Source organism: Ictidomys tridecemlineatus, chromosome 6, assembly GCF_052094955.1.
Source record: "Ictidomys tridecemlineatus isolate mIctTri1 chromosome 6, mIctTri1.hap1, whole genome shotgun sequence".
Lineage (NCBI taxonomy): Eukaryota > Metazoa > Chordata > Mammalia > Rodentia > Sciuridae > Ictidomys > Ictidomys tridecemlineatus.
This window is the reverse complement of record NC_135482.1, coordinates 64025915-64040152: the sequence shown is the minus strand read 5'-3', so window position 1 is coordinate 64040152 and position 14238 is coordinate 64025915. Positions and strand designations below refer to the sequence as shown.

The window sequence follows — 14238 nt, the reverse complement described above, 5'->3', positions numbered from 1 at the left end:
AGTTGGAAGAAATCTGTGCACCAAAATGCCACACTCTACTGGCGCCTCGTTTTGCTTTGTTTTAAATCAATCTGTGTATAAAGTCCTTTCAGTTAGGACGTAGTTCAAAGGTAAGACTTGGCCTAGCATGTGTGAGGCTCTGGGTTCAATACCCAGCATCGCAAAAAACAGAAAAAATTCTTTCACATAAATGATCTAACTCTACTCATAGAATTAAGAATTATCACTGGGTGTGGCGGCACACGGCTGTTTAACAGCGACTCGGTGGGGTGAAGCAAGAGGACTGCAATTCGAGGCCAGCCTGGCAAACTTAGTGAGACCCTGCCTCAAAAAATAAAAAGGGTACAGTATTCAGTGGTAGAGCACCCCGGCTTCAACCCCCAATACCGAAAACAAAGCTCTGAGTGAACTAAGAAAAGCTGAGGAAGACAAGCCTCAAGCCCTTTCTCCTTACGAGAAGCGGATAGGGCAGGCATCAAAGTCAGGAAGCACAAACGGAGCCTGACCACCCAAACCACTGCGAGGAGCAGAGCCGAGAGCGAAGAAACATGCTCCACGCAGAACAGCCTCCAAAAAACACCTAGTTGTTCAGGGGCTTCGGAAACGGACTTGGAGGAGGAGCTGGGGTACGCAGCCAGAAACGACGGGAAACCGCAGGCAACATTCAGAGCGTTCCTAGCAAATGCTGCGGGCACAGCTCATGACTCGATAGAGGCCGGCCAACATGGCGGCGCGTCACGTGAGTAGCGCAATGACGCACACTGCGGCCCGCACGGAGGCCCCGCCCAGCCTCACCCCCCACGCACACTTGCACTGAGTTTTGCCCCCCTCCCCTGCCCCCTGCTTGGTGTAGATCATGCCGCCAGTGGCGGCCCTGACTGCCGAGAAACGGTAGCTTAGGACAATTGGCTGTTGAGTGACACTGATTCTCCCTGCCCCGCCTGACCCTGAGAAAGAAGCACGTCCCTCGCCTCGAAAAGGGGTGGGGAAGTGGGTAGTGAATTCGGATCCACTTGGGAGGGGGGAGTGAAAGTTCCCGCCCCGGACTGCAGCGAGGCGGCAGCCACAGGTAAGTGGGAGGCGGGGTGGGACGAGCGCCCCTGGCCCGGGGCGGGAAGGGCGCGGGAGCGCGGGAGCGCGGTGACGGCGGGACTGTGAGCCCGTCGCGCGCCGGGTGGGGGTCGCGCGCTGGCGGCTCCGGTGGGGGAGGGGCGCGGCGGAAGGGGGAGGGGCTGCGTGGGGGCCCGGAGGAGTGCGCTTCCGGCCCTCGCGCCTTTGCTGTGCGAGGTGTCCTTACAGTGGTTGGTTTCCTCCCTGCCCTCGGCCCCAAATGAAAATAAAGCCAAGAGTTTGGTGCCGCGGGCGGTATTAGGCTAGAGGCCCGCCTTCTGCGGTCGGAGGCCGGAGGTCGCGGTCTTGGGCTAGCAACCAGGGAGGGCAGCGTAGCCTTGACCCGGGTGCGGTGTCCGTTCTCGGCCCGTGTGTGCCTGCCCTGGAGGACGAGAACTGTCATCCCTCAAGCAGCTTACAATCTAGTGGGGACGCAGTTAGTGTTGTAATCGAACCGTGTTGGAAGGGTGCGGCTGATGGGCAGGAAAGAGAACAGGTTTTTACGTGGCTGGCACTGACAAAAAGTCGTTTGTTTCCCGCCTGGACGAAGGGCAAGCCGAGGACACTTTTCTCTTGATTTTATTTTATTTTTTTTAATCATAAAGCAAGGACTAGGAATGTGGCTTAGTGGTAGATCACTTGCCTAACATGCTCAAGGCCCTGGGTTCAATCTCCAGTACTGTAAAAACAAACACACAAGGAAAAGTGAAGCCTGGTATTTGTCAGCTTCAACTATGCCTTGGAGCGTGAAGCTTAATCACTGAAATTATCATGAATGTTAAATAATGTTTGCTAGTTTTGTCAGCATTTGAAGAGTGTTGGGCCAATAGTTTTTGAGAGCATTTAACACTTCTAAGGCCATTTCAGTGCAGTTCTGGTAGGGATCATTGTTAAACTGGCCTCACCTATGAGAGTTTGTACAGTATTTTATCCCGAGACACTTGCTACTAACAGAATATGCGTTTTAGTAAAATGCTGGATTTCTTCCTGTCGACTTTACAATGTACCTTTTAGTTAAAATCCAGGGTTCCGAGTTGAATATGATAGCTCTTTAACCTTGTTTGGTCTGATATATCTGTGCAATACTGCTGTATCCCCAGTAGGTGGTAGTCCTTTCAAAAATGCCTTTTAGTAATGTCATCTCATTATAATGAATTTCCAAAGCAGGGCGTGATATGACTGCAACTTTTCTTGTGCTTTAATTGCCCCGTTTCTAAAGGTGGGGTGAAGTAATCCTCTAAGGATATTTCTCTAGCCATTGTCCTATTAGTTTTAAATCAGTATTTCCAAATAAACAAGGAAATAAAGGGGAAAAAAACATTCAACGTTAATATGAGATTATTATTGCTATCCTAGGAACGGATGTGGTCTTTGATTTCCTAGGACTTAACTTTCTGCTAGGGAGACAGAAAATTACTGCATTACAATACTGTGATAAGTGCTATAGAAGAAGGGGAACATATGCTGTCTTGCTTATTAGCATATGTGCAAGACACTGTAAACATTAAGAGGAACCTGGAGCAGTCAGGAAAGATTAATCGAAGGGTATTCCTGGTACTCTTGGAAGAGAAGCAATACTGAATAAAAGAACACAGACTTCCGATTAATACAGTTCTAGCTTCAGGTCTTTCATTCACATCCATAGCAAATTAATTTATTTGAACCTTGATTTGCACATCTCTAAAACAGGAAATCCAGGATGACATTTAAAAACTCTTAGGTGGCCAAGGATGTAACTCAGTGGTAGAGTGGTTGCCTAGCCTGCACAGAGCCCTGCATTTGATCCCCCAAACTGCTGCAAAAAAATAATAAAAACCCCATAATTTGATGCCTATCTTATAATGTTCCTTTCTTTGCAAGTTTTCTTAAGAGTGCCCTTTTAAAAAATATTTTTATTAGTTGTTGGTGAACCTTTATTTTATTTATTTATATGCGGTGCTGAGACTCAAACCCAGTGCCTAACACATGCTAGGCAAGCACTCTGCCACTTAGCCACAACCCCAGGTCCAAGAGTGCCCTTTCTTATATTCTCTGAAATAAAACATATTCTCTATGTTTTACTGCCCCCTTGTGATTCTGCCCTGTTTGGATAAGGTTTCAGCTGCAGCTTGGAACTTGTTTTATTTTTAGAGAAAATGCTTTTTAAGTCAGGTTCTCTGTCTCAGCATCTTGGGAGGCTGAGGTAGAAAAATCACAAGTTTAAGACCAGCCCCAGCAATTTAATGAGACCCTGTTTTAAAAATCAAAAATTTAAAGGTCTGGGATGTAGCACCCTGGTTTCAATCCCCAGTACCCACCCTGCCCCAAATGTTTGTACACATAAAGTTTCTTCTGTTAAACATTTTTTTTTTACACATTGTTAATTTTAACCTCAATTTTAGGAATATTAGTTAAGAAAAAGTGAGCATGTAGTGGCTTGGGAAGCTGAGCTAGGAAGATCTTCAGTTTAAAAGCCAGCCTCAGCAAAAGCAGGATGCTAAGCAAATCAATGAGACCCTGTCTCTGAATAAAATATAAAATAGGGCTGGGGATGTGGCTCATTGGCCTAGTGTCCCTGAGTTTAATCCCTGTACCACACCCCGCCACCCCCTCACCAAAAAAAAAAAGTGAGCAAATAAAGGTTAAGCTGTGATAATTTCAGTAAAACATGTGAGCATGTGGTTTATAATAAAATGAAACCATAAGGCTGTGTTTAGGAAATGGTAGAATGATAGGAGTGATTATTTATGACATGATAGAAAATAGGTTATCTTCTTTTAGAAGACTGAGAAGAAATCAGACAGTATTTTTAATTTATTAAAAAAATTTTTTTTGGTACTAGGAATTGAATGCAGCGGCACTTAATTAGTAAGATACATCCCTAACCACCCCCACCTACTTTTTTTGTTGTTGTATTTTTTACTTAGAGATAGGATCTCACTGAATTGCTTAGGGCTTTGCTAAGACGCTGAGGCTGGCTTTGTACTCATGATCCTCCTGCCTCAGCCTCCTGAGCACTGGGATTATAGGTGTGTGCTGCCACACCTGGAATTGATTAAGATTTGCCATTCTTTTTTTCTTTCTATTGTAAACTTTCCAAGTTAGAAAAAAGGGAAAAAAATTGAGGGAAAAATTAAAGCCACTTTATGCATGAGGTGATTTTATGCATTTTATCTTTCTTTTTAAAATTTTTATTTCTTTGACTGGGGACTGAACCATGGGGTGCTTTACCACAGAGCTACATTCCCAGTCATTTTTTATGTCTTATTTCAAGACCAGATCTTGCTGAGTTGCTGAGTATTTCACTGAGTTGCCTAGGCTAGCCTTGAACTTGGGATTCTCTTGCCTCAGACTCTGGAGTTCCTAGGATTACAGTTGTGCACACCATGTATGGCTTACTGCATCTTTTTTTTCAATGACTAAAAACAATAGCTTCAATTCAGACATTAAAAAGGAATTTGTTTTCTGACTTCAAAAAACAAAAGGAGGTAAAAAGAATATGTATGTAAGCTTAAACTTCACAGTTAAGTTGGTAATACTAAGAGGCATATACCTAGATTTGCTATCTCAAATTTTTAATTGTGTATACTACTCATAACATAAAATTTAACATTTTGAAATGTAAATAATTCAGTAGTGTTATGTATATTCACATGGTTGTACAATGTGTGTGAAAGTTTTCCAGAACTTTTTCATGCCCATTAAGCAACCCTCCATTTCTTCACCCAATCATTGGCAGTCTGATTTAAAACTACTCTAGATAGCTCATATGAGTGAAGTCACAGTGTTTATCTTTTTGCAACTGGCTTATTTCAGTTAGTGTAATGTACCCAAAGTTCATCCATATGGTAGCATGGTCAGAATTTCCTTATTTTCTAAACTGAATAATACTTTGTTGCAAGTACATACACTTTATTTATCCATTCATCCTTTGATGAACATTTGGGATGCTTCTACCTTTTGCTTTCACTTATTGTGAATAATGCTGCTATGTGTATGCATAAATATCTTTTCAAGACCCTGCTTTCTTTTTTTTTGGTGGTACTGGGAATCAAACCTATGGCCTTGTAGTACTTTCTAGGCATATGTTCTGCCATTAAACTGCATCCTCAGCCCTTTTGATTTTTAATTTGAGACAGGGTCTCCCTAAGTTTCCCAGTGGGCCTCCAATTTGTAATTCTCCTGCCTCAGCCTCTCAAGTTGCTGGGATTTCAGGCCTGTACCATCATGCCTGGCTTGCTTTCAAACTCTTTTGGATATGTATATCCAGAGGGGAAAATGCTGAGTCATTTGGAAATTCTGCTTAGTTTTTTGAGGTGCCTCCGTATTGTTTTCCATAACAGCTGGACCATTTTTCACTTCTAAAGTACAATTTTAGTTTCTCCATATCCTTGCCAATATTTGTCACTTTTTCTTTTTGTTTTTATATTAGCCATTTTAGTAGATGTGAGGTGGTATCTTATTGTGGTTTTGCTTTTTTATTTCTCTAGTGATAATGATTATGATGTTAACTGTCTTTTCATATGCTTGCTAACCAGCTGTTTTTTTAAAATATCTTTGCATATAACCATAAATACCTTACATTTTACCCAGATCTTTTATCAATCTCTCTCTCTCTCTCTCTCTCTCTCTCTCTCTCTCTCTCTCTCTCAGTAATTCTGGGGATTGGACTCAGGGGCACTTGACTAATTTAAATCAGCCCTATTTTTGTATTTCATTTAGAGACAGGGTCTCACTAGGTTGCTTAGTGCCTCTCTTTTGCTGTGGCTGGCTTTGAATTTATAATCCTCCTGTCTCAGCCTCCAGTGCACCAGTTTACCAGTCTCTTTGTTAGTGGTTCTCCTACCACTTGACATAGTCAGTCTCTTAAAATTTACATATTTTCCTTCTTACCCTGTTTGCATATCTTGCAGTTGATTATTTTGACCATCTAGATCTTTAGAAACTCCTTAGGAATGGTTTTAGTTATTTATTTGTTCAATTTATACTCAGTACATTGTTTACATGAAACTATGTATGCAATTAGAAACTATTCCCTAGCTTGTATTAAGGAGTATATGTGTTCATGAACATACACATTCTGAGTGGGTAACATTGAAAATTTAGTCATATTATGCTATTTACTAAATTTAAACATGTACTTATGTGTGTCAGAATTCAGAAAATTTAAAATAGTATGCAAGGAATATCTCTTTTTTATATACTGCAACTTTCAGTTCCCTTTCATGGTGGCAACCAAATGATGAGTTTTACATGATTATATAGTATGAGATAAGTATTTTGTAGCATTTTTTATTTTAACTGACTTTTTTTCCTTTTAGTTGATTATGGAAGATTCCCACAAGAGTAACACTTCAGAGACTACACCTCAACCTGGTTCAGCAGTTCAGGGAGCTCATATTTCTCATATTGCTCAACAGGTAAGGCAAGGACCAAAGTTAGGAATATGTTGTATGAAAGTTATTTCAGATATTTTATTACTAATCTTCAGAAAAAGAACTAGACAAGAAAAGACTTTAAAATGTTGAAATATAAAGAGGAAAGATGGATTTGATTTAAATCTCTTGTCAAAGACAATTTTTTTTTTTTTTTCAGTAGTACCTGGCATTGGATCCAGTGGTGCTCTACCCCTGAGTCATAACCCCAGCCGTTCTTAAAACTTTTAGAGACAGGGTCTTGCTAAGTAAGTCACCCAGGCTGGCCTCAAACTTGTAATCCTCCTGTCTCAGCTTCCTGAGTCTTGGGTTACAGTTGTGTGCCACCACACTCAGTTAAGACCAATTGGTTTTATTTTATTTTATATAAAGTATATTTAGAGTTGTTTTACTATGGACTTCTCAAAACCTAGAGCAGTAGATTTCACGTAGGAGAATTCTACCTACATGAAATGGAGATAGAATTTCATGGAGAACAATGATTTAGAATATTTTCTAATTTGTAACATCAGAAAGATGTGATTATTTGACTTTTGTACTAACTTGAGACACAGACTAATGGTTTCAAGGGGTGAATCATCTTCATTTCAACAGATTTATCCTGGCTATATTGGACATTTATTTATTTATTTGTTTTGTGGTACTGGGTCTTGAACTCAGGGGTACTCTACCACTGAGCCCTTTTTGTTTTTAATTTTGAGACAGGTTCTTGCTAAGTTGCCAAGGCTGGCTTTGAATTTGCCATCCTCCCATCTCAACTTTCTGAGTCTCTGGGATTATAGGAGTGTGCCATTCTGTCTAGCTTAAAATTTTTTTCCTTTAAAAAAATTTTTTATTTTAGTTGTTGATTGACCTTTATTTTATTTATATGCGGTGCTGAGAATTGAACCCAGCACCTCACACAGGCCAGCAGCAAGTGCGCTACCACTGAGCCACAGCTGCAGGGACCCCCCCCCCCCGCCCACTTTTTAAAAATTTTTTTGAGATGGTCTCACTGGGTGTTGAGGCTGGTCTCAAACACAATTATTCTCTTACCTGATTCTTTGTGTCCTTGTGTTTGGTCTCCAGTACTGAAAAAGACAAAAAAAAAAAAAAAACCAAAAAAACAAAAACAAGCACACACAACAGGATTCTTCTTGTGCTTTGTGGAATTAAAGCAGAAAAACCAGTTAGGAGCTGTTACAGAAATGTACATGAGAAGTGATAGTGGCTTGAGCCAATGAGGTAGCAGTGTTGGTAGTGAGAGAAAGTTTGATTCTGGATGTCTGTTGATTGTAAAGCAAATAATATTTGCTCTTGCATTGGATGTCAAGTTTTAGAGAAAGATGTTAACATTAACTGCATAGTTTTTGGCTTGATTGAAAGTAGAAGAATGGAGTTGCTATTTATTGAGATGGACAATAGAACATTTTTCTTTCTTTCTTTCTTTCTTTCTTTTTTTTTTTTTTTTTTTTTTTGCTTTTTAGGGGGATATTGACAATCAAGAATTTGGTTTTAAGGGCTGGGAATATAGTTCAGTGGAACAGTGCCTGCCTGGTATGTGCTAAACCCTGGGTGCAATTCCCAGCACTACCATAAATAAATAAATAAATAAATAGATAGATAGATAGATAGATAGATAGATAGATAGATAAATAAATAAATAAATAAATAAATTTGCTTTTAGATTTGTTAAGTTTCTCATTCTTTTTGTATTAGTTTTCTGTGCTGCAGAACAAATTACCGCAAACTTGGGGGCATAAAACAATACACATTTATTAGCTCACAGTTTCTGTAAGATCAGACATATCTTAGCTGGTTCTCTTTTTTGAGATCTCAACAAGCTGTGGTCAAGGTGTTGACTAGGGCTGGGTTCTTGCCTGGAGATTAGACTAGAGAAGTCACCACTTCCAAGCTCAGTTAGGTTGTTGGCAGAATTCATTTCATTGTGGCTGTAGGATTGAAAGCTTCAGTTTTTTGTTGGCTGTTGGCTGGATGCTATTTTTGTCTCCTAGAGGGTGCCCCTAATTCCCTGTCATGTGATTCTTTGCATAGGCAGGTCACAACATGGCTTCCTGCTTCTTTTAAGTCCAGTAAAAGAATGAGAACCAGTATGCTTACTGGACAGGGTCTTGTGTAATATATACCATAGTCAAGGAAATGATATCCCATTTCTTTGCCATAAAATGTAACATAATCATGGGAATAATTTGCATCAGCTTTGCTATATTCTGATGATTAGAAGCAAATCACAAGTCCTCCCTCAAGGAGAGAGAGTGGAATGTAGCACAATGGCAAAGTGTTTGCCTTGCATACACAAAGCTCTTGGTTTGATCTCTAGTTACTCCTCCTGTCCCCAGAAAAAAAGACACACTCAAGGAGAGAGTAGACATGAACACTAGGAGATTCGGATCACGAGGACCACCTTAAAATCTGTCCACCAGACAATCCACGTAGATTTATCCTGTAGGAGTTGGATATACCTGAGTCTGGATTTTGGGGAAGAGGTCTACATTTAGGAATTATGGATATATAGATAATAATGAAAAAATTGGGGCTCTAGCTGCTGCCTAGGATGTAGAAAGCTGGATAGAGTGTTGCTTATATCTAAAACAAAAATAAATTATGTAATCTGCAAACTCATAAATTTTCTTGAACCCACAGAGATAGGATATGTGCATGGCATCTGTGGCAGAGTACAAAACAAGGTCAGACTGTCTTACCAGGGAGAAAGAATAATTTAGCTAAATTTTTAATGAATTATAAAGTTTAGGAATAGGCTAGCATGAGAATCCAGAACCTTTGGGAGCTGCAGACATAAGGGAGTTCTTATCTTTTTATAGGCTTTTCTTGAAGGATCTCTAACATTTGCTCATAAGAAAGCTGGGACAAGAAGTGGGGGTGGGGTGAGCAAAAGAAACCAGAGAAAGCCTGTCTGTATGGGTCCAGGCCTGCTTGGACCATTTTTTCCTATGGAAAAAGAGTTTAAAACCACTGGAGAAAGGGATCAAACCCTTTTTTCCATGGTGTCTGGAAGAAATAGGAAAAAAAAAAGAAAAACAACAACCCTGAGGAAAGGCAGGAAACTGTCCTGGTCTCACATCATTAGTGTTTCTGCCACTAGGAGAAAGCCCACCCACTAAAACCTAAGAATAGAGATCCTACCTGAGACTGAGACAGGGACAGGATAATAGAGAACCTTCCCTCTTCTGCTTTCAAGTGTAGCAACAACAGTCTATCCCTGGGGGAGGAACAGGAGTATGGAGAAAGCCTCTTGGGGGGAACTGCAGAGAGACAGCCTGAAGCTGAGGATGGAGCAAGTGAGAAAAACCCTCTGGCAAACCAGCCCCTCCACCACCCCAAGCAGGCCCCACTAGAGATTTAAGCTGGTTAGTACACTTTAGCTAACCATAATAAACTCAGCCCAGTTTGATTTCTGAATAGATTGGCTCAATCCTCCCCCACTTAACACACACTTATGATATAGAAGAAGAATCATATCCATTTCTAAGCATAAATACTATTTGCCTCAGTCTGAACTATCTTACACATGGTGTCCATCATTCAGGCAGAAATTATGAATTGAAACATCAAAAAAGCAAGAAAAAAATTACTTTCCAGAAACCAAAATAATTAACAGAACTAGATTCAAGATGATCTAGCTGTTGGAAGGATCAGATAATGAATTTAAAATAATATGTTATTCTAGTGTTCATCATGCCTGAATGGAAACTATATGAAAAATCAAATAGAAATAAAAACGGTAACATAGATGAAATGGTGTTTGAATTTATTAGTAGAGTTTCCTCAAACACAACTGAGGAAATAATCTGTGAATTTGAGCCAGTAGAAATTGTCAAAATGGAAAACAGAAAAACAGAACATAACATTCAAGAACTGGGGGACTACATCTGTTTAATGTAAGTGTAATCAGTCATGGAACTAGATGAGATTACTGAAAGGTGGATATCATTGTAATGGTTGATTTGAATTGCCAACTTGATTGGATTAAGAGATGCCAATGATTAAGAGGTTTCTGGGTGTGTCAACGACGGTGTGTGCAAGAATGATTGGCATGTGGTATAGCCTACGGGAGACCCTCCCTAAGCATGGGCTTCACCATTCAATAGGATGATGGCTTGGGTGGAATAAAAGTTGGAAGAACAAGGAAGCAGCAGCTTTAACAGTTCTTGATTACTGCTGTGATCATCTAAGGATATTGGACTGTCACTTCTTCACTCTTCTAAAGTGGACTCTGCCAATGATTCTTTAGGGAGTTTCCAGAAGCCTTTGGTTTTGGACTAGGGTAGCACCATTGATGCCTCTTGTTCTGGATGCTTCTGGTCGCATAGCCAACCTACTAAATCCTCCTTTTGTAATTATACTTCCTATTGATTCTGTTCCTCTAGAGAACCCAAATACAATCAACAAAGAATGAAGTCAATGGTTCTGGGCCTCTCTTGTTTCAACTAGCATTCTGTAAATAGTTATTCTTTTTGCCATCTACTTAGTGCCGTGTCTTTTGCATTTTGTGCTGTTTAAAATGGCTCCAAACATAGTACTTTAGTGCTCTCTTGTGTTCCCAAGTGCAAGAAGGCTGTAATGGAGAAAATAGCATGTTGTTTTTGATAAATTTCATTTAGGCATGAATTATAGTGCTATTGACTGTGAGCTCAATGTTAATGGCTTAACAATATGTTTTAAAAAAGGTATCTTTAAGTAGAAATACACATAAAACAAGGTTATATATTGATCAGTTGTTGAGAATGTTGTGCCCAGAGACCCGTAGAAACATAATTCCCTATTTCCCCTAAGGAGCAGTGGTTCTTTTTTTTTTTTTTTTTTTAGTTGTAGTTGGACACAACACCTTTATTTCATTTTTTTTTTTTTTTTGTGGTGCTGAGGATCGAACCCATGGTCTCGCAGGTGTGAGGCACAACTCCAGCCCCAGAGATTCATTTTTTGATAATTCATTGTATGTGGCAATTTTATACCTAACACAGGTAACAGTAATCAGGTATATTTCACAACATGGCTCCTTGAAAGCCTTGACAAGAATTACTTCAGTAAAAATCTAATTTGATCCAAGAGAGCGTGGAAAGACGGGAGAAAAATGAGTATGCAAACTCATTTGACAACTCCTGAATGAATAAACAACTTCTTTGAGGAGTATTGTTCAAAAGTGATCTAGGAAATAAGTTTTCTGAGGGGGTTGTAGATTGTGAAAGTTTTATTTTATTTTTGGTGTGTGGGTGATATTGGGGATTGAATCCAGGGGCACTCTACCACTGAGCTAAACGCCTAGTTCTTTTTATTTTTTATCTTGAGACAGAGTCTTGCTAAATTGGGGAGGGTCTTGCTTCAGACTTTGATCCCTCTGCCTCAGCAGCTCGAGTTCCTGGAATTATAAGCATATATGCCAGATACCTGGCTCTTTTGATTATTTTTAAAGATGGGATAAATTAACAGCTTTTTATGTACCAAAGGGAATGATGCATAGAGGGAGAAAATTTGATAATACAGGAAAAGAAAGAACAATTCTAGGATGGTGTCCTTATGAAAGGAGATGAAAATTAATCTACAGGTGGAGAAATTAACTTGATATGAGTACAAGTATATCATGTATAATTAGAAACTAAATACATGTTAGGTGGGTAGATTGGGGATGAGATACTCTGAAAGTTTTCTTATAAATTTGGGGGATTTGTGTGTGAAATGCTTTCAGAATATAGGAAGAATAGTTTATAAAATAGTCTACTATCTACTAGAGTAGGGATATATGGTAAGATTGCTAGAGACCATTAATGATCTACTGGAGAAGTTTAGTTCTGTGTTTTCCTCTGGTCATATTCAAGTGTACTTGAACTATATGTAGTGGAACAAGAAAAAAGAACATTGAGAGTGCATGAGTGCATGCAGTATAGTGATTATCATGATGGACATGACATTTAAGTTGTTAAGAAGGAAATCGGGCCTCAGTGGGATCAAGAGCCAAGAAAAGAGAGTAGGATCAATAGATGGTAATTTCTTTTGTTGTATACAAATTGTTGAGTCCAAGTACTAGAGGTAGAAAGTTTTAGAAGGAGCTACTACTTAGAATGAGGGATATTTGAATTTGACATTGTGGAGGGGTGCATATATTTGTAATGAAAGGGTTTAAGTCAGTGTTTCTCAACTGGGGGTGGAGGGATAGTACTGCTTCCCTACTGAGATGTCTGGAAATTATGGGTGGGGGGGTAGGGGTAGGTGCTCCTGTCACTTAATGGGCAGGGCCAGAAGCTAAATGTCTTGCATTGAACAGGATATTCCTGCACATGAAAGAATTGTCCTTTCCAAAATGTCTGATGAGAAACTCTTTAGGATATGACAAGAGGAATATGTGCCTGAGGAGAGTGAAAGACAGGGCTTTGAAAGAGAGGTCATCAAAAACAGAAGCCTGGTCAGTTGCAGTGGCATGTTCTTGTAGTCCCAGCTACTTGGGAGGCTGAGGTGGGAGAATCACTTGAGTTCAGGAATTTGAGGCCAGCCTGGGCAACATAGTAAGACCTCATTTGAAATGAAATGAAACAAAATATGACTGAAAATAAATGAAATATAAGCCAGGAGCCTGTAATCCTAACAGTCTGGGAGGCTAAGGAAGGAGGACCACAAATTTAAAGCCAGCCTCAGCAACTTAAGTGAGGCCCTAAAAGCAACTTAGCAAGACCTTGTCTCAAAATTAAAAAAAAAAAATTAAGGGTTGGATGTGGCTCAGTGGTTACATGTCTCTGTGTCTGTGTTTAGTCATTGGTACCTAAAAGAAAAAAAAGAAAGAAAGATAATGGATGAAATGCCTGGGCATGGAAATATTAGATGTTGCATATTAAAATCACCAGATTATATGAGGAGTAGATGGGAGAGAACAGATTGATCCAGATTCTGAAGTCTTAAATAAAGGGACATGACTGTCCCAAGAATGAGCAGTCTGTGTTACAGACTTCAAAATTGGGAGTTATGGGGAAGGACATGGAAGTATGAAAGGAAACACTCACCTATGTGTAGGCTCATGAGGAGTGCAGTGAAGAACTGTAGTAGAGGTGGTGGTCCTCAGACGGTAGCCAAGTTTCAGTTATGGCAAGAAGAATTTCACTGAATTATAAAGTATATGTAGATTGAGAGACTGAGTTGTTTATTAGAAAGAACAATGGATATAGTCAGAAGACCTGGTTTGAGTCCTGGCTTTGTCACTTACTTTATTGACTCTGGTACATTGTATAATTAATTTACTTCTTAAAGAAGACCAGATATTCATCATCTGGAAATTAAAAGTGTTAGAATTGGTGATCTCTAAGGTCTTTTCCAGCTCTTAACTATCAGTGATACTCATATTATGGAGAAATTTGTATACTTTAACCAGGTGCATAGGAAATAAAGGATAACAATGATTACAGCTAAATTTACCTGCCAGGTGAATTTCTTAAGCATTTATACATTTTAAGGCCTTACCTTGTATCAACCTGTTCTTTTATAATCTTCTGTCTTAGAGGTCACACAAGTAGTAAGTAGAGACATGATTTGCCTCCCAGCCCTTTGATGTCTTTCACAGTTTGGGTTTCCAGAAAGCAGAATAGAAAAGGGAGATTAGCACGCAAAGGGTTTATTAGGGGTACATCTGGGGAATTACCACCTGTAGATGGGAAGGAAGAGAAGGAATAGGATTGGGCAGAGGGAGAAGTTGAATTGTGATTCAGTCTCA

General features: G+C 39.7%; 1 protein-coding gene across 4 annotated transcripts in view; it reads left to right on the top strand.

Moving 5' to 3' along the window:
• Positions 1–480: 480 nt before the first annotated feature.
• Positions 481–14238, top strand: part of Atf1 (activating transcription factor 1) — a 46465-nt gene continuing 32707 nt past the window's right edge. For 2 of the 4 annotated variants that reach the window (XM_005324945.4, XM_013358518.4), the window contains exons 1-2: positions 929–1069; positions 6411–6509. In XM_005324945.4, coding sequence (XP_005325002.1) covers positions 6417–6509 — 93 coding nt within the window. In that variant the 5' untranslated portion in view covers positions 929–1069; positions 6411–6416. Of the gene's footprint in view, positions 740–928; positions 1070–6410; positions 6510–14238 lie in introns of those variants that run through there. The other 2 variants (XM_040280641.2, XM_040280643.2) reach the window with 2 other exon arrangements.